Genomic DNA, 25569 nt, shown 5'->3' with positions numbered 1-25569 from the left:
CCAGACACATAGTCCTATTGTAGTACAGGTCACCTTGATAGGATACTGCTGGTAGGTCCCAAGGTGTGTGTTGAACACACACACACACATTGCAGATGCTTTATGAAAAATTGTTAGGCAAGATTGATAGCTAATAACACTACAAGTGTCCATTAGATCTAAACATTTGTTATCCCACCTGTGTGCATGCCAAAGCTTTGCACCTGCTCAGTAAATCTGATCAGTGATATTTTGTACTGTCACCATCAATGTCTGTGACATAAAAACCTTACACCTCCACCCATACTTGGTGCTACACCATGTTGCACAAGGTATAATTTCTGAAAGTTCTATCAAAAGAGAAATGATTTACAGTGTGTTGTGAAAATATCACATGTATTGGAAACATTTGAAAATTAAGTAAACCAAGAAGTTAGTTATTGATGTTGTGATTGTACCGTGGTGTCTTTGCTGTCCAGCAGTATTTGACATACTTGGTCCAACACTTTGGGGTGACAGAAAGAGTTGATCACATCACTGCTCATGACTTTTACATCTCCTGATAACCTAGATCTTGATGACAGCTCTTCCTTCAAGGCCAGTGTCAACAGGTGTATATTTTCATCAAATGGAAAGATTTCCTGTTTAAAATATGATTAAAAATATTAATTAATGGGTGTGGTAACCTCTGTAGGATTCAGCCAATCAGAATGAGGTGACTGTAACGATATCACAGAGCTGGTCTGTTGTCATGGTAACACACAATTGGTAATCATTTGACCACACATCACCTGACCAAGGTTCGGACTAGTCCCTCCTTAACTCTGTCCCTTGGATCTGATGGCTAAAATGAGAACGATTAATTAAAAACTATCCCAAACCAGTGAGTATACAGTGAAACTTTACGGGACCCATTGCATGCATGGGATTTTGGTTAACTGAATGTCAAAAAAAGGTTCTATTAGAGTAGAGATTGATTGAGTAATTAGAAGACCCAAATTTGGTATTGGTATCAGGATACTGTATAACAGGTGTAAGACACATTATTGACAAAATTAAAATTATACACCTGTACACTCAATTTAGAGGCGTTTGCTTGTTGACATTTGATAATTAAAATTTGTTCAATCAAATTTTTCTATTGTATGGTATAATTATGCTATTACAGCAATTTTTAGGGCTGAGCAATAGTATCGATAGTGTGATATATTGTGATAGTAAATCACTATCGTGATAGTTATGATAAGCTCAGATCTGCATTAAAATGGTATTAACAACTCTTCTATACTGTTTTACAGTTGGTAATACCAGCTTTCTTACAAAGGAGTAGCCTGTAAAAACTTTACTACCAAAAGTCCATATTCATTGGCTTCCCACGCAGTTAATTAACAAATGTCCTGTGTATGCAAAATAACTTTCTATATGACTGCAAATCATAGCTGTACAACTAAGACTTTGTTAAGAGCAAAGTGTTTCATAAACTATCGGGATAGTATTCACTATCGCGATATTTAATGAGTAACTATCATGATAGTAAAATTTTTACTATCGCTCAGCACTAGCAATTTTACAACTCAAACGCTACTTAGTTCATGCTTACCAATGGTATCCACACATTAACACTGATGGATGGCTCCAGACAGATCACATGATGCCACCAGTGACGAGGGACAAACAACACCTCCCCAGCATTGAGCGTCACCTAAGCAACAACCACACATAGTTATATCCCCATATAGTAACTACTCTCAGACAACAAGTTTATCATTCTGTATATACTCTACCACATACTGGAATCTCTCTCTCTCTCTCTCTCAAAAAAAAAGGGTACATATCCCCAGTATATCTCTACCAATGCAATATTACATCTTAGCCAAATGTTAAGGTTTCACAGTAATACCTCATTAGGTGTGGTGTGTTTGTAGTTTGGGTGCTTGTAAAGATCTGGGTTAGTGATATTAACACAACTAAACACACTAGACTCTTCATAAGGTATTCTTGTAGGGTACAGATTATCAGTGTTAGTAGGAGGGAACAGTAGCCACTGTTTTCGTCCAGACAGCTGTGCCACCAGGTTACACCCATAGGTGTCGTAATGACAGGGTGTGTATGCTCCATCAGATCCGACCCATAGTGTAGAATCTTGAGTCTCCATTCCAATTCCAAACACACTCCAGTCAGTTAGGTGGTTTAATTCTGGAGCCTCTTCCAGTAAGTTGCACAAATATTTATAATCAGCGTAAACCCAATAGTCACTTCTTGAATAGTTTAATAATTCATTTGATAATCGTTTACGTTTCTCAGGCATCTCTTCATCAGATAGTTCTGTTTTCTGCTCAAGCCATTCACAGAAATCGCCGAAAGTGGCCTTCACAAATGTGCAGTGTGTTTCAAACACAGTTTCCTGATCACCAAATCTCTCCTTATAATCTTTGCTGCCAAATTTTGAGCATATTTTAAATTTCGTCTCTAGCTTGGGCACTAGACTTGCCAATGCTTGGGGTGTCAAGCTCAATGCCTTGTCCCATGAGGCATGCAACATGTTCGTAAACACTACGGGCTCCGTTAACTCTGACATTATTTTGTGACCAGCATCCTCGGGTGATAAAGCCACGGAGACCTTGCGTACATTTTTAGGACACCTCTCTGCCATTCTAATTTCTAGCGCCTAAAGTTTAAATTTTCTCTAGTAGCTTCTTGTGACAAGGTGCATTTCACGTGCCTTGTATGTAACACATAGGTAGATTTCTCTGTCTGTTCAAAACCACTTCTAAACAAATTCTGATAATCCACACACTTTATTCTCACATACGTTAGTTATTACGGTGATAAACAAGGGGAATTCCCTGGTTGACACAAAAATTATCCCGATCGACCGTCAATAAAACACAAACTTACTTGGCAACGCCGTGTAATTTTCGGGCACTGTCAATGGCGGCAGCCTACAAAAATTTTTTGTGAGTGTCAAAGCTTAAAGCGTACTTAAAAGAGTGAGACTCTATAATAAAGTCATGGCGGAGAATGACACAGGCGTAAGTCCGGCTGTTTTAAAGAAAACTAAAGCGACTCTGGGAAGTGTTATCACCAAGCCACCTTTAACTGATAAGTTATTACAACGACCTCCTTTCAAATATTTACATGATATTATTACTGAAGTAAGTTGCATCCATTGTAAGTAAGATAAATTTTAAGGATTTTGGTAGGTTATGAAAACCACAGGTTACTTTAAGGGCTTGTTTACAGCAGATGAATTAGACCACACCAAAATATCTGTAAGGGAATCTTATATTGTTTTAACAAGTCGTGATGGTGTTAATTGTATTGTCAGAATAAAGAACAAAAAGTAGCTTTCTTACAAAAAATAGTTGATGTTGTTATCATGACAAGTGAAGAGACGGTGAAGGTACGTCCGTCAAAAATAGTGGCTGGTCAAGAAGCTGATAGAACAAATGAATTTCTACAAGCACTATCATCTGTTGTGATCAATAAGGTTGGTTGGTATGAGCGAAATAAGACACACATACATAACTCCTACTAGGTGGATTGTACTGATGCAATTCAAAAAGTTTTAAAGGGAGAAAAACCTGAAAAGGAAAGAAGAAAACGGTTTGTGTTTCACTGTAGTGTACTCCTTCTATTTGTATACTACTGGGGTAGGCCCACACCAGCAGCTGAGCTTAGTAAAGCAAAATCATCAGACAAGTCGAAGCACGGTAGCTCAAAACCAACAGCAGATAAAAAGCCTGCTGCCAGCAGTACTGGTAGTAGTAGTAATTTGAAGGAAGATGGCAGTCAGCCAGGTGATCAAAAGGTGGACACTGTACGATCAAGACCTAAGGCAGCTGACAAAGATGGGAGGAAAGACCATAAGGTGTGTGAAACTTGTGTGTATGCATGTGCATGCTTGTAGCTTACGTGTATGTGAACATGTTGTGTACATGTGTGTAGCATATGTGCTTGCATGTGTATGCATATAACAAACAATACTTGTTCTGCATGTAGGATTCACCATCTTTGTCAATGAAAAGTGTCAATGACTTACCATCAAGACTTGAAGCCAGCAGTAAAGAATTGAAATCTAGCAGTAAAGAACTTAAAAGCACCACTAAACTTGAGTCTAGCAGTAAAGATTTGAAAGATTCTAAACGTGAAGCAAGCAGCATTGACTCTAAACACAAAGTAAATGGATTAGATTATGAGCACATCTCCATAACTCCTGTATATATAGTCTCGTAATAGTCGTAAGGAGAAGCATAAAGACAGGGGACCAAAGGAAGATGAGCCACTTCAGTCAACTTCTACAGCTGAAGTGAAAGAAGTATGTCTGTTCCTTTACATTTTAAACTCAATAAATATATTGTTGTAGCAAATTCCCAATGGTGATATACACGAGGATGAACAGCTAATTGAAATAGAGAGACCTGCTCCTGCTAGAGGCAAAAGAAAACATCATTCAGATACAATAAAAACAGGTGTGTAACTCTGTTGACTGTTATATAAGAGTATATGGTAGTGTAAAACATGAGATGTGCTTATTTGGTAAACCAGAGTCTGCAGCAATGGAGGCTAAAGATGAAGTAGTCCATAATGATAATCAAGGGACATCAAATGTGCCAGCAGATGATGATCAAGTGGTCAAGGAATCAGAACGACCTGGTTCACCTCCTCTGCCTCCAATGAACATGTTGTGAGTTGTGTTCTGCATGTAATAGTATTTTTACAACACAGCAGAACACATGTATACATACTCAGGTGATGCATTTTAATTTTCTGATCCTTCTCCCCACAATTGACCAGGTTGCTTTCTTTTTATAGCTATTTGACACATTGTAATATGCACATAGAGTGTCACTAGTCTCATAATTGTATCACTAGTAGCTTGTGAGATTACCATGTATATTTGACGATCATTATATTTTTGAGCTCGGGTACCAGAAACATATTCTTCATGGCCTAAGCACAGGTTTCAATATGCTTTACCTACCCCCAGTATGCAACAGTGTTTTGAAAGTAATATTGTTAACACTAGAACAAAATCTGAATTCCTGCAAAGCTATTCTTTCTCAAATTCATTTTTTGCATGAGACCTTTCATTTCTTACAGCAATTGTTAAATTGAGTAAAGCTTTTGCTTGATATGTTAGCAAGCATTTGAAGAGTTGTAGTCATGTTCATTGATATGATCCAGACTTATTATACCTGAAAATGTTCTGTACATAAGTATCATGTGTAACATTGTGTATACATATGCATGCATACATATACATGCATGCATACACAGATGCACGCACGCACGCGCGTACTACACATGCACACACCATAAAAATTGTAATGGTATCGGTGTATGTGTAATTTTGTAGCCAGCAAGGTTCCCGTCGGCCAGGCAGTGCACGTCCTGCACCTCCCAAGATTGTTCGACACACTGAGGAGGAGCCCCAAGATTATAGAATCACATCTGGTAATGCCAAGCTCAACGTAATCCTAGACAACAACAAAGATGATGATAATGATGAAGAGAATTTCTTTGTGGAAGATCATACAGCACTGTCACCACAAGATGTAATGAACTATTCTATTTTGTGTGTGTTACATTATCCATTGATGTGTTATATATAGCCGATTGTTAATGGAGAATTGGTTGATGTTAAACCAGAAGGTAAACCACCTAGTGTATGAGTACATAATGTATCTATGTATATGTGGTCTGAATGATGAGCCAAATTAACCCAATACTGTATAGTAAAAAACTTTGGCATTAGCAATTTAGCAGCATTACAATCGCCAAAGTTTTTTCCGCCAATTATTTTTAGCAATCACATGAGCAGGTTAGCCATGTTGAAAGGATGGGTATCAAAGTATCGTGACAGGTATCGTGTCCTAGCGTTCCCTTTGATTATTGTGGGTTCATTGTAGGGCTGAACGATACTACCGTTTTAGCGATATATCGCGATGTTTTGAAAGTATCGATATTGCGATATTTTGTTATTAACTATCGTGATACCATGCCTGTACATTACTGTCATTAAAAATCCATTTGTTATGCAGTACTAGGCTAAGAATTCTTGTAAATGATAAAGTCCACCCATCTGGTTTCCCCTGCAGAGAGGTGTGAACACCATAACAACCTCAAAGCATGTGTTACAATAACGGTTACTGTAAACAAGGATGATAGTGGCTAGTTTGTTATCACCTATAAGGACTTCCTGCAGGAATGCTGAGCAATATACTATGTAGCACCAGCTATGATTGACTTATTTGTAAGTATCGTGAACTATTCAGTATCGTGAATAGTGGCTTTAGTATCGATCGTGATACCAAAATGGTAGTATCGCTCAGCCCTAGTTCATTGTCCCACATAGTCTCGCAGTGCTTGATCCCAAAAAGAGGGTCTGGTGAAACTCTGTACAAAAGTTTGAGCCCTGGAATGTTTATTGGATGACGTTTACATGTTATGTAATTGCAATGCTTACGTCACAACATCGATTCAACCAGATCCGCTTACAGCATCACCAAACTAATGGCGCTACTTTATTTGTACAACATTGAAATGAACCCAGCAGAAATCATATGGCCATTTTTACAACGATTTTAAGTGGCGAAGTCACCGGATGTAATTAACCGTGAGCCACGAATCTTTTGAAATGTACCCATTACATAATCAATTTGAAATGGAGTGATCTGATTGGAGCTGCTAACATTCCAGCAGTACCAAACTTTTTATACACAGTTTCACCAGACCCTTTTTTTTGAGGTCAGGCACCGTGAGACTATGTCCCACAAGGCTGTGATGTGAGTTCATAAATATCCAAACATTGCTCTTGACATTACTAGAACCAATAAACGATGCTTACACTTGTACGGTACCTACTACTCAAATGCAACATCGCTATGCGCAAGTGCAAGCAATTAAAAGACTTGCTAATTAAGTAGTGTGGCAGCCATTTCCATCGTAAAAGTCGTCATCCCTGAGTGTGAGGAATAAAGACTCGTGGTAAAAATGGCTGCGACGTCCCTTAATTGGCGAGTTGTTAATCGCTTGCGTGTTGCGATGTTGTATTCGAGCAGTACAGTACGTGGTAGCTAAAAAAATTCAGATGAAGCCCCATTTGCCAAAGTTTTTTTTCGTCAATTTTGCAATGGGCCTTATCCACAATGACGTTTTATGACATCACGAGAATAAAGATGGCCGCGATAGTTGGGGGACTGTTATACAGGCGCCTATGGAGAAAAATTTTTAATTGCTCATATTTCAGCCAAAAAAGAAGATATCGAATTCTAAACAACAGGTACAGTGAAGTTTTATATAAGACATTACGATAAACAAGTTTTGTTGCGTTTGAAATTTTTTTCTAAATAGCGTACGTTTACAATAACTTTTGTTACTTCATAACCATACCTGTCCGTTAATGGTCGATATCTCCATGCCTAGCGGAAATGTGAGAGATCGAAAATTTATCTCCATAGGCGCCTGTATAACAGTCCCCCAACTATCACGGCCATTTTTATTCTTGTGATGTCATAAAACGTCATTGTGGATAAGGCTCATAGTGGGCTTTCACCAAACTTTTTTACTGCCAAAGTTTTTTAATATATGGTAACTGCCATAGCCGCTATATGGCAGCAAGGTATCATAACTTATCCATAGAATAAAATTCCCATTTCTGGGATAACCAGATCCTTTCCGGACTTGTGCACATTTATTAGGCTGCAGCACAAGTTGCTGTCAGACCCTCAGTACCAGTCACTGTATATTGTTAATAGCAATAGTTGGTAATGAAGGTTATACATCAATGGGGACACAGGTGAAGTCAACAGTTGATTGTGGTATGGTGGACATAGCATGTACAACACTAAAAAGGGACAAGTCACAAAGAAACTAGCTGTGGAATGGATTGCTCTGCAAGTAAACTAGTTCTTTGAAAGTGCAAGACGTCCTAAAGAGTTATGTTTTCTGGTTTTTACTGTTTACTTAATAACTTTGTTGCGGTTACTGTTAGTTTTTAGATATAACATATAACTAGAAATTTGGCCAGTGGTCATTGAGAATTTGCTAGTCATTTATTAATTGATAGTTAACAAATATGCTTTATTTACCAATTTGCCAAATATAATGTCTGCCAACCTGAGCATGTATATATGAGGCTGTATTGGCCCAATGATATATACATCCCAGGGTTATAGAATACATACCTGCATGGATCTGTTTTAGTGCTAGGGTGTTAAACACTTAGCTATAATTAAATGCCAAAATTGCATCTTGGCCGCATGCGTTACTGTAAATACACTGGATATAGGTGTTGCTTCTCATTAAAGTTGATAAAATTAATCACAATATAACTTGCTCATAGGCTCTGGCTGAATAGATGCCAGGTTCAGTTAAATACCGGATCCAAAAATATTTTGCAAGGCTTTTATACGAATTGATGTATAAGGCATATGTGTGATTTTTATCATGTTGTTACAGGAGCACTTACAAAGAAAATGTTATTGAATAAAGAACTATTACAAGGAGAAGTACCCAGTGAAACATCATCTAACGTTAGTATAAAAATTATGTGGAACAGTTTGTGATGTTCATGTTGTAGGAGCCTCCAAGAATATCAGAAGCACAAAGGAAAAAAGAAAGAGAGTTGATAGCAAAAGAGGTAAATTACGTGATTGCATATGTACCCATGGTTGCACCAAAAATTGTCATTGTAGATAGAGCAACTACAGTCAAGTATTCAAGGGTTGTGTCGCAGCGCTACACCTCTGGGAAGAGTTATGGACTATGTACAAGAAGATATTGATAGCATGTTAAAAGAACTTGAAATATGGCAGAAAGAAAGTATCCAGCATAAAGAGGCTTTACAAAGAGAACAAAAGTACGTACTTTTTAGATAGGAAAATAATAGCCTGTATATAGGTGATCATTGTTGTACACATGAGCTGGTTTGTTTCTATTTCAGCATCACTGATCAAGAATTACAACCACTTAGAGCCCAACTTGAAGAATTAGATAGTAGATTATCACAACAGGTACATATCTGTTGCTGCTTGCTACACACACTGTGTACATCTGTGCATTGTATCATCTCACCTCGGAATTAGGGGCAAATTAATGAAGGGTTTTCTTTATAAAGGGACTTAAAAAGATTGGTATCACTTTTTCCATACAGGTTGCATTAACTAGAGCGACCAAGGCAAGCATATTAAAGAATGATGAAAAAATTCAGCAAATGTTGAGTGGAATGACATTGTCAGGACAATCATGATACATGCACAAAATTTTCTTACATAATTATTATTTGTTATAATGTGTTTTTGATTTGTTTTATCTGTAACCTGATCACTTATTTATATGTTGTACATACAAAAAACAATAATTATTAAACTAATATTGGCATAATTTTTTTACATTCCAAGCAAACGTTTAGCCCATGAAATCACAGTATTCATGGATGGTAAACTGGATATGGTGGACCCTTGACCTTGACCAATTTTCTGCCACTCTTGAAAGGTATACTTTTGGTTGCCACAGCTGACAGAAAATGCTCCATCCGGTGTGTACAAAGAATTGTTTCCAAACAATGGGGCACACTGAAAGATTTTATCAGGTACACAGTCAAGTAGCCGATAGGGATCAGTACCATTAAACACACAAGTGTTATTGATATAATTTTCGTTCCACCCTGATGGAAGTGCTTCAATCATGGTGCCATGTGTGAATATACAATAAGGCCACGTGGGATATTTGCTAAGAGAATCGCCTTGCTCTGGAGCTGGTGGAAAAGCAGACCCTGGGTAGATATACAAGTTGTTTTCTTGTTTCTTTGAATGGCCCTCATTATTTTTGCCTCCGCCATAAGCCAATACATTATGGTGGTCGTGGTAGTACGCAGATCCATCATCATGGTCTAAGGGAGCCGTACTATAATAATTTGCAATCACAAAATTGTAACTAATTTCATTCTCAGCTGGAATTAGGGAAGGTGTACCATTATGAACTGTTGTCAGAAATGGTTGTCTGTCCCACGAGTTGAATGGTCCGTGACTTCCAGTTTCTCGTACATAATTGAATATCAAATTTCTTGTCATCAAATTTCCACCACCAAAGCCATCATTGAAATTGACACCAGCCCTGGGACCATTGAAGAAGACATTTCCTTGTAGTTCTGTTTCACATGACATTGTCTGTATAAAAGCAGATGTTTGTTTAACAAAGATACCATTCTCATGAACAAGGTTACCAATGACTTTGGTACCTCTTGGTTGATTACCACTTGTTCCATCCATCAAATTTGTTGACCCAATTAACACAATTGCACTATCTCCCACCCATACAAACTCGTTTGACTCAATCACAGAATTTCTGACATAGTTACTTAACATTAATGCATTACCACCTGGTGAATCAAATGTACAATTCCTGATTGTAAAGTTGTCAGCACCTTCCACAAACACAGCTGCTGACCTACGCAAGGACCAGTCCCCACCTGAAATTGGTGCTTCAAAGTCTTCTATAAATGTGGGGGTGGAATGAGTAAACTTGATATTACTGATGGTGAAATTTGTCACAGGCAAATCCTGAGAGCCTTCAATAATGATCATTTTATCCAACACTGTCCCAATTCCTTCACTCGGTAGTGTACCATTAGGATATAAGAAAAGTGTTTTGTCTTCAAAGTTTAGGAACCATTCTCCAGGGCTGTCCAACTCTTCAAAAATATTGTCCACAAACCATTCGGTACCTGATTTCTGACCTCTGGCCTCTTGAAAGCCTCCTCTTGAGAATATTAACTGTCTTTTATCATCCAGTCTTTGGTCAATTTTAAACACCCAGTTGCCCCAGTGTGTTGAAGGAAATGTATGCAGGAATCCATTAGCTGGATTTTTCCAAGTCCTGCCAACAAATTCTACCCTACTGTCGTACTGCATTCCACTGGGTACAACATACAGAGCCCCTGTTGCAGGTTTGTGAAGAGCCCAAAAGGATTCTGGAGGAACAAAGTTGGATGCAGTACCTCCTATGCCTATTTGGAAATAAGGAAATCGGGTTCCATTCCGATTCGGTTGAGTTATATGTACCTCTTCTCCTGGTTCCGTAATTTTTGGTGGCAGCCACTTCTCTGCTCTAGTGTAATAACCTGATGGGTTTGTGTGAAGACCCATTATCTCTGGGTTACCATCAGGATATCTGGCACGAACTGCTCGTCTCCCATTGATAAATAAAGATGCAAAATTGTTTACATCCTGATCTGACAAATCTGTACTGTGAATGGTGATCTTTTTACCACTAACACAAAAGTTATTGTCATCGCTTGCAGCTCTTGGATTCCATTGTCCGTCAGTTCTAATGAAGCAATGATTGGAGTATTTTCCTGTTAAGAAGTAACTGAAGCTAGTACACTTGTCACTGTTGTAACACACATCAGCACACACTTCAACACTCTCATGTCTTCCCATACTCACAATCCCGTCATCCTTAATCTCACCATTACCAACCACACTAACTCCACGAACATAGCGAACCTCACGAACAAATTCCTTCCAATTAAAGGTGTAATGTTTTCCACCACTGATCACCACATTTTCTTTTTCCCATCCCATTAAACACAGGTTGCTGTCCTTTGGTCCAAACTGGAGTGATTCGGTGAGGTAGTAGGTTCCATTCCTGAGGTAAATCACACTGGGGTTGGGTGCATACTTGCTACGGAACACTTTCACTCCTCTTTCAATCGTACGTAATGGATTCTCCTTGCTCCCTTCTGCAGAATCTTTACCATTCACAATATCAACAAATATTTCATTCACTACAGCTATTGGCTTGCTGTTTTTCGCTTCATAATGAAACACACGACCCGACTCCAAACTCACGTCACAGTTTTGAAGCTGTAGAGCATCATAGACAGCTTGGAAGGTACCATACTGAGGTAGTAGTTGCTTCGCGTAGTCCCAGGCTAGTTCTTTGATGGGACAGTCCACCTTAGGGTCGACTGGCCATCCTGACGTGAACTGATATTGTATAAACACTAACAAAAGTGCTGTACTGTAGCACACCAGCGAGTTCAGACAGTGAGCCATGAAAATAGGATCATCTATGATAGGATGCACGTGACGCGCGGTTTGTTAATCAGATATACTTGAACTCCCACAATCATACTTTACAAATTCGACCTCAAATCATACCCCAGTACAGTGTTCCGTGGCAATATTATGCAACCCGCCTCAGCAATGCTACTGAACCACTCCAGTTTGGGATAGAACTGCACGTGAGCTTTGCTACATGTGAGTATGGGAAAACAGCTAGGAGAGTGTTGAAACACGTGCCAATGTGCTGATGCGTGTTGTAACAGTGACAAGTGTACTAGCTTGGGATGGGTAGGGCTTGACATTGATAGGTGCATTATGGGCTTCTTGCTCTTATGAAACAATGATTGGCACGTTGAGGAACAGTGTTGGGAAAGTTACTTTGTAAAAGTAACTAGTTACATATTACATATTTACTTGCAACTGAACTATTTAGTTACAGTTACATATTACTCATAAAATAAAGTAACTATAATAATATTACATATTATATTACTTTGTGTCCACAGCCTTAAGCTGTCACGTGTGAAACTACCACTTTATCTCGTGACATGATTGCGTTGTTGGACAATGTGCAAATCTTGGTTATAAGTAAGAAGCTGGTGAATAAGCTTCATTCATTAGGCTTCGTTTTGGCTAGGCGTTACTCAGAGGACAACTAACGAGATTAGTAACTTCGTTACCTGTAGTAACAATATTAGACTCGTTATAGTAACTATATTACTTGGGTAACGCGTTACAGTTGTTAGTAAAGTAACTTGAGTTATATTACCCGTTTTTAGAGCGTATTTCTATATTACTTAGTTTCCACAAAAGTAATAATATTACGTAAAGCGTTACTTATGTAATGCGTTACTTATGTAATGCGTTACTCCCAACACTGTTGAGGAGTAACTGAAGTCAGGTTGAACAGTAGGTTAGGATTTGTAGGGGGTTAAGTTGTCCCCGAGGTAGGGGCATTTCAACTTGAAATTTGTTATTCAACTTTTGCAAATCCCCACCTTGTGGTAGGTGAGACATGACATTGATAGGTGCATAAGTGCTGAAGGCACAAGTGCTTACAGGCTTCTTTTAGAGAAGAGCTACTAGTTAGTGCAGTTTGTCAGTAAAATTTCACATCTTTATTATCGGGAGTAAAGCAGATATTGTGATGGTAATCCAGAAGGGATTTCCAGGAAACTCGTTTCGCACATTGAGAAATTGAAACTTCAGGTTTAGAATCTTATGTATTATAGTTTCTCACATGATAGTGATGCTCGTGGCATCAATTATTGTTCTTAATAACATGAAAAGATTGAGACACTCAAATAAAGCAGTCAGCCAATACTCTAATATAACAGTCAGTTTGCTGTAAAGGAAACCCCTTTTCAAAATTCCTTTGTATGCCTACGATGATGGACTTTCTCACCAATCCATCAGGTTATGCTACAGTAAAGAGTCAAAGTGGCTACAGTGGACCCTTGGCTATCTAAACCCCAAGATATCTTCGGCGATGGTAAAGGTATTCATTTATAAGTGTTTGGATAACTAAAGCTCATACGTTTATATTCAGGGATATGAGCTGATATAGAGGTTGTTAATATTACTTGGTAAAGTCCTATAGTATGTACATCAGGGATGGCGGAGGTGGGGGCTGCAGCTCCTGTGAAAAAATTGTGGGGGGGGGGGGGGGGGCTTAGCCCTCCCTCCCCCCCCTAAAATCATCTGTAGCTGTGATGGAGAACCTAGCCTAATAGTATCATTTTAGATACTCTAATAGAGCAGTCACAGTATTCTTTGAGGAACTGTGTAGCAAGCTACGTATGTACTGTAGTTATAAATAAGGAGATATAGTCTAGTTAGTAGAGGGCAACTATTGCCAGCAATGACCTTTTTTTTTTGGTCTTTGACTTACAACTAGGCCATAGTATCACCAAGCTAGACCCCCAACCCCCCCCCCCCCCTAAATATAAGTGTCTCCACCACCTCTGATGTACATTTTGTGAGAAAACAGCTAAAAAGGATCTTTTACAGAAGTAATATTTTAACCAACTAGATAATTAGTGATGACAGTACAGGTTTGAAGAGCAGACATGTGCAGTTTGGCACCATTACAAGTTCAGGAAAGGCCAGAAATATACTATACACTTTATGGCTTCCACATAAGTAAAGGTTCTGGCTTATTTTAGTAACCAACTTAAAATGTTTCGATTTTTTTTAGTCAAATGTCAAACACTAAGGACTCACACACACATACACAACAAACACATGTTGCACATAAAGCATGCACAAAATTACACATGCAAGTATTGTGGTACAATAGACAAAAATTCTGGCTTAAATATTGTATACAATATCATCCCTTTTTTAAAACTTAAATAGCTTAGGGATTTTCCCTGCAGCAGATCCCAGAAGATTTTAGTTGCAAAGTTTTTGTGCACATGTCACTTCTATCCATTAAGAAGGCATATTAAAAAATAATTCAGTAAAATAATGTCGAGTGGAATGACATTCGTCATGATACAACCTCATACAAATAAGTGATCAGGTTGCAGACAAAACAAATAAAAAATACAAACAATAATACAAAGAGTAGTAAACAATATTGGTAGTGATCATTGTCAGCAAAATAAAAGAATAAATTACATTCCAAGCAAACGTTTAGCCCATGAAATCACAGTATTCATGGATGGTAAACTGGATATGGTGGACCCTTGGCCTTGACCAATTTTCTGCCACTCTTGAAAGGTATACTTTTGGTTGCCACAGCTGACAGAAAATGCTCCATCCGGTGTGTACAAAGAATTGTTTCCAAACAATGGGATACACAGAGTTATATTAACAGGTACACATTCAAGTAGACGGTAGGGATCAGTACCATTAATCACACATGTATTGTTAATGTAAGCTTCATCCCATCCTGATGGAAACTTATCAAACATGGTGCCATGTGTGAATATGCAATAAGGCCACATGGCAAAATGGCCAAGCGAGTTGCCTTGGTGTGGAGCAGGTGGAAAGGCAGACCCTGGGTAGATATACAAGTTGTTTTCTTGTTTCTTTGAATTACCGTCATTATTTTTGGCTCCACCATAAGCTATCACATTATGGTGATCATGGTAGTTTGCAGATCCACCATCGTGGTCTAAGGGAGCTGCACTATAGTAATTTGCTATCACAAAATTGTAGCTAATTTCACTATCAGCTGGAGTTAGGGAAGGTGTACCATTACGAACTTTTGTCAGAAATGGTTGTCTGTCCCACGAGTTGAATGGTCCATGGTCACCTGTTTCCCTAACATAATTGAATAACAAATTTCTTGTCATCAAATTTCCACCACCAAAGCCATCATTGAAATTGACACCAGCCCTGGGACCATTGAAGAAGACATTTCCTTGTAGTTCTGTTTCACATGACATTGTCTGTATAAAAGCAGATGTTTGTTTAACAAAGATACCATTCTCATGAACAAGGTTACCAATGACTTTGGTACCTCTTGGTTGATTACCACTTGTTCCATCCATCAAATTTGTTGACCCAATTAACACAATTGCACTATCTCCCACCCATACAAACTCGTTTGACTCAATCACAGAATTTCTGACATAGTTACTTAACATTAATCCATTACCACCTGGTGAATCAAATGTACAATTCCTGATTGTAAAGTTGTCAGCACCTTCCACAAACACAGCTGCTGACCTACGCAAGGACCAGTCCCCACCTGAAATTGGTGCTTCAAAGTCTTCTATAAATGTGGGGGTGGAATGAGTAAACTTGATATTACTGATGGTGAAATTTGTCACAGGCAAATCCTGAGAGCCTTCAATAATGATCATTTTATCCAACAGTGTCCCAATTCCTTCACTTGGTAGTGTACCATTAGGATATAAGAAAAGTGTTTTGTCTTCAAAGTTTATGAACCATTCTCCAGGGCTGTCCAACTCTTCAAAAATATTGTCTACAAACCATTCCGCACCTGATTTCTGACCTCTGGCCTCTTGAAAGCCTCCTCTTGAGAATATTAATTGTCTTTTATCATCCAGTCTTTGGTCAATTTGAAACACCCAGTTGCCCCAGTGTGTTGAGGGAAATGTATGCAGGAATCCTTTAGCTGGATTCTTCCAAGTCCTATTAACAAATTCTACCCTACTGTCGTACTGCATTCCACTGGGTACAACATACAGACCCCCTGTTGCAGGTTTGTTAAGAGCCCAGAAGGATTCTGGAGGAATAAAGTTGGATGCAGTACCTCCTATGCCTATTTGGAAATAAGGATATCTAGTTCTGTTCCGACTTGGTTGAGTTATAAGTACCTCTTCTCCTGGCTCTGTATTAATTGGTGGTAGCCATTTCTCTGCTCTAGTGTAATAACCTGATGGATTTGTGTGAATACCCATTATCTCTGGGTTACCATCAGGATATCTGGCACGAACTGCTCGTCTCCCATTGATAAATAAAGATGCAAAATTGTTTACATCCTGATCTGACAAATCTGTACTGTGAATGGTGATCTTTTTACCACTAACACAAAAGTTATCGTCATCGCTTGCAGCTCTTGGATTCCATTGTCCGTCAGTTCTAATGAAGCAATGATTGGAGTATTTTCCTGTTAAGAAGTAACTGAAGCTAGTACACTTGTCACTGTTGTAACACACATCAGCACACACTTCAACACTCTCATGTCTTCCCATACTCACAATCCCGTCATCATTAATCTCACCGTTACCAACCACACTAACTCCACGAACATAGCGAACCTCACGAACAAATTCCTTCCAATTAAAGGTGTAATGTTTTCCACCACTGATCACCACATTTTCTTTTTCCCATCCCATTAAACACAGGTTGCTGTCCTTTGGTCCAAACTGGAGTGGTTCGGTGAGGTAGTAGGTTCCATTCCTGAGGTAAATCACACTGGGGTTGGGTGCATACTTGCTACGGAACAATTCCACTCCTCTTTCAATCGTACGTAATGGATTCTCCTCGCTCCCTTCTGCAGAATCTTTACCATTCACAATATCAACAAATATTTCATTCACTCCAACTCCTAACTTGCTGTTTTTCGCTTCATAATGAAACACACGACCCGACTCCAAACTCACCTCGCAGTTTTGAAGCTGTAGAGCATCATGGACAGCTTGGAAGGTACCGTACTGAGGTAGTAGTTGCTTCGCGTAGTCCCAGGCTAGAGTAAGCTACCTTTTCTCGGACAACCTCTATAGTCGGACGCAATAACTCAACGATTCTTGTACACAAGCTTTTATGTTTCGTACTGTGGAAACTTTAGGCTATGCCCAGCCTGTTACTGTAATATAAGGATACTGGATATAAGCATCACTGAACTACAACAAAACTGATTGGCTGTCCGAAAATATCTATACTCGGAAAATTCGATATATTCTCGGATGGGGAGTACTACCCCTTTACAATTAACATTATAAACTTACTACTACTTCCCCTTGGTTCATCTATCCTTGGGTTACTACTATACCACAATCGATTTATTTTCGCACAATGCACGGAAAGTTATCAACGTAATACGTGACCGTGTATTCTCGGACATGAGTTCACCTTGATGCGCATGCGTTATTTTTAAATTCTTTAGCGCGGGAAGTTATTTGTTACAATAGATACAATTTATCTTCTTTGTTATCTATTTTTGTGATTACTGACAGACTAGGAGGCGTAAGGTGAGCCTTATGCGAGATATTTGTATACGTTACGTGCAAGTGTGTACACTTACCAGACTGTTTTGGTGGCCTGAATGTGATCTATAATATCATATGGATATGTTAAACATGCGTCTCTTACTTAGGGTGGTTGCCAATTGATTTATAATGTCGCAGTGCACAATCCCTCCTCTTAATCAACGGGTGTTTCGTTCTGGTCACAGTTCAAACAAGTTGCTACACCAAGGAACATTACAAAGACCTTTAAAATTTAAACAGTGGTGTACTGAGTCTATGGACAAAGCCATCAATGCTGTACTCAATGAAGGTATGAGCATAAGACGTGCAGCTGAGCATTATGGAGTTCCAAAGTCAACTTTGGGAGACAGGATTAGTGGAAGAGTGCTGCCAGGTTCCACTAGTGGACCAAGTCGTATACTCAATGATGAAGAAGAAGAGGAGTTAGTCATTTTTCTACGTCGCTGTGCCTCTGTTGGTTTCTCCAAATCTCGGAAAGAGCTTTTGGCACTTGTTCAAGCAATTGCAGAACAAAAAGGAACTCAGCACTTGGTAACTGAAGGATGGTGGAATTCCTTTATTAAGAGGCATCCTGATGTTACACTCAGAGCTCCAGTGCCTTTGTCCCAAGCAAGAGCAAGGGCTACTGATGAAGAAGTAATGGATCATTACTTTGATCTACTGGAAGCCACATTCCAACAGTATAATTTGCTGGGAAAACCAGGACAAATTTTTAATTTAGATGAAAGTGGGTTTCCTTTGAATCCAAAACCACCAAAGGGTGTGTTTGATAAGGGGATAAAAAATCCGACTGCATATTGCACTGGAGACAAAGCACAGATCACTGTATTAGCTTGTGTGAATGCTATAGGGAATAGCCTACCACCAATGGTAATATTTGATCGACAAACATTTCCTATTGAGCTAGCCACTGGAGAAATTCCTGGTACAATCTATGGATTTTCTCAGAGTGGATGGATTGACCAAGATTTATTTGACAAATGGTTTGACAACCATTTTTTGCATTATGCACCCGCTGCAAGACCTATTCTCTTACTCATGGATGGCCATTCTTCCCATTACCACCCTGGAACAATACGTAAAGCAGCTGAAAACAAAGTTGTTCTTTTTGTATTGCCTCCTAACACAACTCACCTCACACAACCTCTAGACAAAGGATGTTTTGGACCATTGAAAGCAAAATGGTCAGAAGTGTGTCATGGTTATATGGCCAAAAACCCAGGAAAAGTTGTAAATCGATTTGTCTTTTGTCAATTACTTCATGAAGCCTGGACAGGTGCTATGACATCCTTGAATATTAAGGCTGGCTTTAGAACCACAGGGATATATCCCCTTGACAGAAATGCTGTTGCTGTTAAAGTTAGAAAGCCTATTGCAGCTACTGATATTTCAAAAACTGGTTTGCCCTTCATTCCTTTGTGTAGCCCATTACCTCAGGCAAAGGGTTTAGAGGTTTCCACTAAGCTACCTGCATTCACTCAAGAACAATTGCAAAGATTCGAGAAGAGATTTGAAGCTGAGAGTGAGCCAGATGAGGAGTACAAGCGATGGATGGATTTATATCACCCACAAACCAGCAGAAAGCCACCTATAGAGTCCAATACTGCACCCTCACTTGTTTCATTCTCCATTCCAGCTTCAACCAGTGTTTTACAAAAGCAGTTATCAGAAGCAGCTTCTACATCTTTACCAAAAACAAGGCCTAAAATTAAAGCTGCTGCATATGGCCGAGTCCTGACCAGTGCTGAAAATCTAAAGATTATTGAAGAACAGCAAAAGGAGAAAGAGTTGAAAAAGAATCAAAAGCAGAAAGGAAAGAAATCACCTAATGAAGACATCGCAATGGACACATGTACAGCTAGCAGCAAGACACCAAATTTGCTAGGTATGAAATATGCATAATTAATGTTATTATACAGTAGTTCATACATGACGACTAATTAGCTTGCCTGTGTAATTATGCTGTGATGCATGTGCTTGCGGCCCAATTAATGATATAAGTTTATAATTATATATACATACAGTGAACCTCAGATATCCGAACCCCTTGGGACCAGGGGTGGTCCATAAGTCTGAAAAGTCCATATCTTTGAAACTGTATATAAATAACCTTAAAGGACATTTTTTAAATGTCAGTATTATCAACTACCCTAATAGAACAGTCGCTACTCTAATAGAGCAGTCATTTCCACACTTCGGTTAACCGAGAATCTGGATAAGTGGGGTCCAGATAACTGAGGTTTCACTGTAGTTACATAGTTGCTATATATACTGTACTGTGCATATTTTCTGTATACTGTACAATGTTGTTGCTTGCATAGCTACATGATGGTTATTTTGCACTTTAATTAATTCTCAGAAGCTGGTCAATCACCATCCTTCTCCAGTGAAGAACTTAAGAAGTTTAAAAGAAGATACGAAAATGGTTTTGACCTACAACATGATGAACGCTACAACCTTTGGTTGAAGCATTTCCTTAGTTCAAGCACAGTTGGAGTTGTAGCAGGTTAGTGCACCAGTATGATTTTAATAATGTTGTGACATTTTACATCATGTAGGTGGAAGTAAGAAGGTTGAAAAATCTTGTAAGCTATCAAAGTGTGATCATCCACGATCAACCACTTGGGTACAATGTGAGAGGTGCAAAGAGTGGAAACACTGCATCTGTGCTGGAGTAAAGCATACTCTAGCTAAAAAGCTCAAGTTTTCATACATCTGTACTGGTTGTAACTAGCTATCTGTGTAGCTACTGAGCTTTATGTATATCAGTAACTATCTATCTTGGTTTTATAGACACTTTTTACTTTAAAACACTTTTTATTATCACTTTATTACTTATAACTACCTATCAAACCTATTTTCAAGCTTTATGCAGTTACTTTTCAAGTGTCCGATAATATACCCTCCGTGTACTTCGTTGTCATTTCCGTTACATTACTACAAAATTATTTTGGTTTTAATATAAGTTTAGCTGGAGGGCAAGACTATAACATGGCACTAACAGCAGAAGTCTGCTATTCCATTAGCAGGATTGTGGATGATTGTCCGAGAATAGGTCAAATCGTCCGATGATAGATAATTTCGGATGGTCACTTTAGATGGCTCTCATTCCGTGATAATGAAACAAATAAGGATAAATTTTCAAGGTCTGTAGGGACTTGGCCCAATAAGTGTGTAACACAAAAGGGATCGAAATTGGGTGGGTAGTTTAAGAGAACGAGCGTCCGAGAATAGAGGTTGTCCGAGAATAGATAGCTTACTCTAGTTCCTTAATGGGACAGTCCACCTTAGGGTCCACTGGCCATCCCAACGTGTACTGGTCTTGTATAAACACCAATAAAAGTGCTATACTGTAGCACAACAGCGAGTTCAGACAGTGAGCCATCATATTAAAGATAAGTTGCTTGAGTTGCAGAACATAATTGTGGGATCCCGTGACTAGCGCGCAAGCGCGTGACCATGCGTTTTTGTACAATTTTGGCCCACAATCGCATTTTCAAAATGGCATGTAATCGTCATTGACACAGTTGACATCATGGCGCAGCATCTCAAATTCGGGCTAAAATCACTGGTGTGCTACAGTTTAACACATTTATTAGTGTTTCTCCAGCTCCAGTATACGTTAGGATGGCCAGTCGACCCTAAGGTGGACTGTCCCATCAAAGAACTAGCCTGGGACTACGCGAAGCAACTACTACCTCAGTACGGTACCTTCCAAGCTGTCTATGATGCTCTACAGCTTCAAAACTGTGACGTGAGTTTGGAAACGGGTCGTTTGTTTCATTATGAAGCGAAAAACAGCAAGTTAGGAGTTGGAGTGAATGAAATATTTGTTGATATTGTGAATGGTAAAGATTCTGCAGAAGGGAGCAAGGAGTATCCATTACGTACGATTGAAAGAGGAGTGGAATTGTTCCGTAGCAAGTATGCACCCAACCCCAGTGTGATTTACCTCAGGAATGGAACCTACTACCTCACCGAACCACTCCAGTTTGGACCAAAGGACAGCAACCTGTGTTTAATGGGATGGGAAAAAGAAAATGTGGTGATCAGTGGTGGAAAACATTACACCTTTAATTGGAAGGAATTTGTTCGTGAGATTCGCTATGTTCGTGGAGTTAGTGTGGTTGGTAACGGTGAGATTAATGATGACGGGATTGTGAGTATGGGAAGACAGGAGAGTGTTGAAGTGTGTGCTGATGTGTGTTACAACAGTGACAAGTGTACTAGCTTCAGTTACTTCTTAACAGGAAAATACTCCAATCATTGCTTCATTAGAACTGACGGACAATGGAATCCAAGAGCTGCAAGCGATGACGATAACTTTTGTGTTAGTGGTAAAAAGATCACCATTCACAGTACAGATTTGTCAGATCAGGATGTAAATGATTTCACATCTTTATTTATTAACGGGAGACGAGCAGTTCGTGCCAGATATCCTGATGGTAACCCAGAGATAATGGGTCTTCACACAAACCCATCAGGTTATTACACTAGAGCAGAGAAGTGGCTACTACCAAAGAATACAGAACCAGGAGAAGAGGTACTTATAACTCAACCAAGTCGGAACGGAACTCGATTTCCTTATTTCCAAATAGGTATAAGAGGTACTGCATCAAACTTTGTTCCTCCGGAGTCCTACTGGGCCCTCAACCCACCTGAATCAGGTCACATGTATGTTGTACCCAGCGGAATGCAATATAGTAATTCAGTGGAGTTTGCTAATAGAACTTGGCGAAGTCCTGGTAAAGGATTACTGCATGCATTTCCAGCAAGTCACTGGGGCAACTGGGTGTTTCAGATCAGCAAGAGAATGGATGAAAGCAAAACATTAACATTCTCAAGAGGAGGCTTTCAAGAGGCTAGAGGAAACATGCGGGGTGCTGAATGGTTTGTGGACAATATTATTGAAGAGCTGGATAGCCCTGGAGAATGGTTCCTAAACATTCAAGGTAAAAGAATCTTCTTTTATCCTAATGGTACACTACCAAGTGAAGGAATTGGGACGTTGTTGGACGAACTGATCTTTATAGTTGGCAGTCAGGATTTACCTGTGACAAACTTCACCATCAGTAATATCAAATTTGCTCATACTGCCCCTACATTTATGAAGAATTTCGAAGCAACAATTTCTGGTGGTGATTGGGCCTTGCGTCGGTCAGCAGCTGTGTTTGTGGAAGGTGCTGACAACTTTATAATCAGGAATTGTACATTTGATTCACCAGGTGGTAATGCAGTAATGTTGAGTAACTATGTCAGAAATTCTGTGATTGAGTCAAACGAGTTTGTGTGGGTGGGAGATAGTGCAATTGTGTTAATTGGGTCAACAAATTTGATGGATGGAACAAGTGGTAATCAACCAAGAGGTACCAAAGTCATTGGTAACCTTGTTCATGAGAATGGTATCTTTGTTAAACAAACATCTGCTTTTATGCAGACAATGTCATGTGAAACAGAACTACAAGGAAATGTCTTCTTCAATGGTCCCAGGGCTGGTGTCAATTTCAATGATGGCTTTGGTGGTGGAAATTTGATGACAAGAAATTTGTTATTCAATTATGTTAGGGAAACAGGTGACCATGGACCATTCAACTCATGGGACAGACAGCCATTTCTGACAACAGTTCGTAATGGCACACCTTCCCTAACTCCTGCTGACAATGAAATTAGCTACAATTTTATAATAGCAAACTACTATTGCTCTGCTCCCTTAGATCATGACGATGGATCTTCGTACTATCATGATCATCATAATGTTTTTGCCTATGGAGGAATCAAAAACAATGTTGGCCATTCTAAGAGAGCAGACAATAACTTATACATGTACCCAGGTTCTGCTTTTCCACCGCCTCCTCAGTTTGACAGCTTTGTTCTACGACCATTTTGCCTATCCACACATGGAAATTTGCTTGACACACTCCCATCAGGTTGGGGTGAAGTTTATGCTAACAACACGTGTGTGTTTGATGGCTCCTTTATCTACCGTCTTGTCGAATGTAATTCCAGTGATGTCTTCAGGTCTTCTCCTTATTTAGCTAACAACTCATTCTACACACCTTCAGCAAAAGTCAATATTGGTTGTGGTGATGTGAACTATACCCTGGCTGAGTGGCAGAAACTAGGTCAAGACAAAGGATCCACTGTAGCAGGTTTACCTCCCATGAAAACAATTATCTCTTGGGCTAGAAGTCTACTTGGTATTGTATAACACAATCTATTTTATTATTAATTAAATCTTTGTTTGCTGTATTAAAAGCGCATAGCGTGCAGTCACCCATTAAGAGGTTACATGCAGACAAGCACACAAATATGATACATCATAAAATGTGACTGGATTTGCGAAAAGGTATCTTTTCCACACATTTTACATACCAGCAAACAAAATGTCATAACAGTTGACTCCTTATACTGATTAAGTTGCTCTTTGTGTCAAAATGTAGCCAGGTACTGTAGCTACACTCATGGAAAATTTCAGATAATTATATGCAATGATTAAGAAGATATGAAGTTGTAAAGTGTGAAAAATGGGTCAAAATTTGTGTGGGAAAAAGATACCTTTTTGCAAATCCAGTCACAAATAGCATATAAATTCAGTGGTGGATCTGGGAGGGCACGTTCCCCCCTCCTTCAAATACAAGATTGAGATACTCTAATAGAGCAGTCACTCTAATGAAGCAGTTACAGTGTTCATGAGGCAGAGTAGCTTAACTATGAAGCTATGAATTATCAATAAGGATCTTTATAGTATATAAAGGGCAGCCATTATTGCTGTGACCTTTTTTTTTTGCTCTTCAACTTTTCAGTGAAGTGCACCCCCCCCCCCCCCTTCTTTCCAAACTCTGGATCTGCCCCTGAAATTTTCTGTCCGGCATCAAAGGATGTACCCCATGCAGTCCACATCCACTATAGAGTGTGCATGCAAAATGACTATACAGTAGCTAGATGCATCACCCCCACACTATAATTGTCGTACCCCCTTGTGGAATTTTACAAAATCATTAACATAGCTATAGTGAACCACTTTAACAGAGTGACATCATCTACATTATAGCTAGTCTGATGTTGATTCAAACTGCTGAAATTAACCATTCATGCATGCATGATTTATTATTGGACATGTATGCATTGAAGATGGCACCCTGATACAATCTATATATCCAATGCATGACCATATAGGCTAGTGAACTTACAAGTTATGCAAAGAAATCATGTCACTTTTTGAGTTACACATATACAGTACTGATATGCGAGATCTTGTTTTGTTTACAGCTCTATAACTATATAGTTCCACAAGCTAGAATGATAAAGTTGAAACTCTTATGCTATAGTAATAGTAAAGGCTTTACAGTGCAACACAATAGGGTACAATTACAGTATTAATTATTAGTTACTTAAGTTACACTGATGGTCTGCTAGCAACCTGTGCTAGCAGCCAAGTACAAAACAAAGTGTACATTAGTTAACTATTTGTATTAAAATTAGGGGTAGTAGCAATATTACAACAATTATAGCAAGGGCAGCGGAAGTGATATGTACATGAATTGTTAGGGTTAAAGTGTTCAGTAAAATGGTTCCAGAGGTGATCGTAAATCAGTGACTTGATTGTGTTGAGGTGTAGATCAATGTTGATTGGGGGGAGAGCATTCCAAAGTCTATAGGGAGTCGATTAAAATAAAAATTACGAGTTTTATTGTTGTGTGAGTAATTGTGTAACAATTTGTAGGTTGTAGCTGATTTAGTCCTGCTGGTGCTAAAAGATACATAGTTGAAGATATTAAAGTGGAGATTTGGCTGCTTCAAAGATTTCACAAAGAAGAGAATATCATAAAAAT

The 25569-nt window shown here is 39.0% G+C and overlaps 3 protein-coding genes across 3 annotated transcripts; 2 read left to right on the top strand and 1 right to left on the bottom strand.

Annotated features, from left to right (window-relative positions):
* Window positions 1-314: 314 nt before the first annotated feature.
* Window positions 315-2865, bottom strand: LOC136269089 (HSPB1-associated protein 1 homolog). Its single transcript, XM_066064549.1, has 5 exons — window positions 1880-2865; window positions 1580-1681; window positions 776-823; window positions 666-722; window positions 315-620 (listed from the first exon to the last, which is right to left on the bottom strand). The coding sequence occupies exons 1-5, from the start codon at window positions 2630-2632 to the stop codon at window positions 417-419; spliced, it is 1164 nt and encodes a 387-aa protein (XP_065920621.1). The 5' UTR covers window positions 2633-2865; the 3' UTR covers window positions 315-416.
* LOC136269085 (TRAF3-interacting protein 1-like) lies at window positions 2860-9374 on the top strand. Its single transcript, XM_066064546.1, has 16 exons — window positions 2860-3134; window positions 3183-3251; window positions 3308-3469; window positions 3518-3585; window positions 3637-3850; window positions 3982-4158; window positions 4208-4297; window positions 4346-4451; window positions 4528-4666; window positions 5339-5537; window positions 5595-5634; window positions 8443-8516; window positions 8564-8623; window positions 8679-8842; window positions 8927-8996; window positions 9137-9374. Exons 1-16 carry the CDS (start codon window positions 2991-2993, stop codon window positions 9230-9232), a joined length of 1872 nt encoding a protein of 623 aa, XP_065920618.1. The 5' UTR covers window positions 2860-2990; the 3' UTR covers window positions 9233-9374.
* Window positions 9375-17401: 8027 nt separating this feature from the next.
* LOC136269084 (uncharacterized) lies at window positions 17402-20577 on the top strand. Its single transcript, XM_066064545.1, has 4 exons — window positions 17402-17719; window positions 17845-19622; window positions 20097-20243; window positions 20296-20577. The coding sequence occupies exons 2-4, from the start codon at window positions 17867-17869 to the stop codon at window positions 20469-20471; spliced, it is 2079 nt and encodes a 692-aa protein (XP_065920617.1). The 5' UTR covers window positions 17402-17719; window positions 17845-17866; the 3' UTR covers window positions 20472-20577.
* Window positions 20578-25569: the final 4992 nt, after the last annotated feature.

This window comes from Dysidea avara, chromosome 10 (assembly GCF_963678975.1).
Source record: "Dysidea avara chromosome 10, odDysAvar1.4, whole genome shotgun sequence".
NCBI lineage: Eukaryota > Metazoa > Porifera > Demospongiae > Dictyoceratida > Dysideidae > Dysidea > Dysidea avara.
Note: the sequence above shows the minus strand (reverse complement) of the source record. Positions and strands in the feature narration are given on the sequence as shown.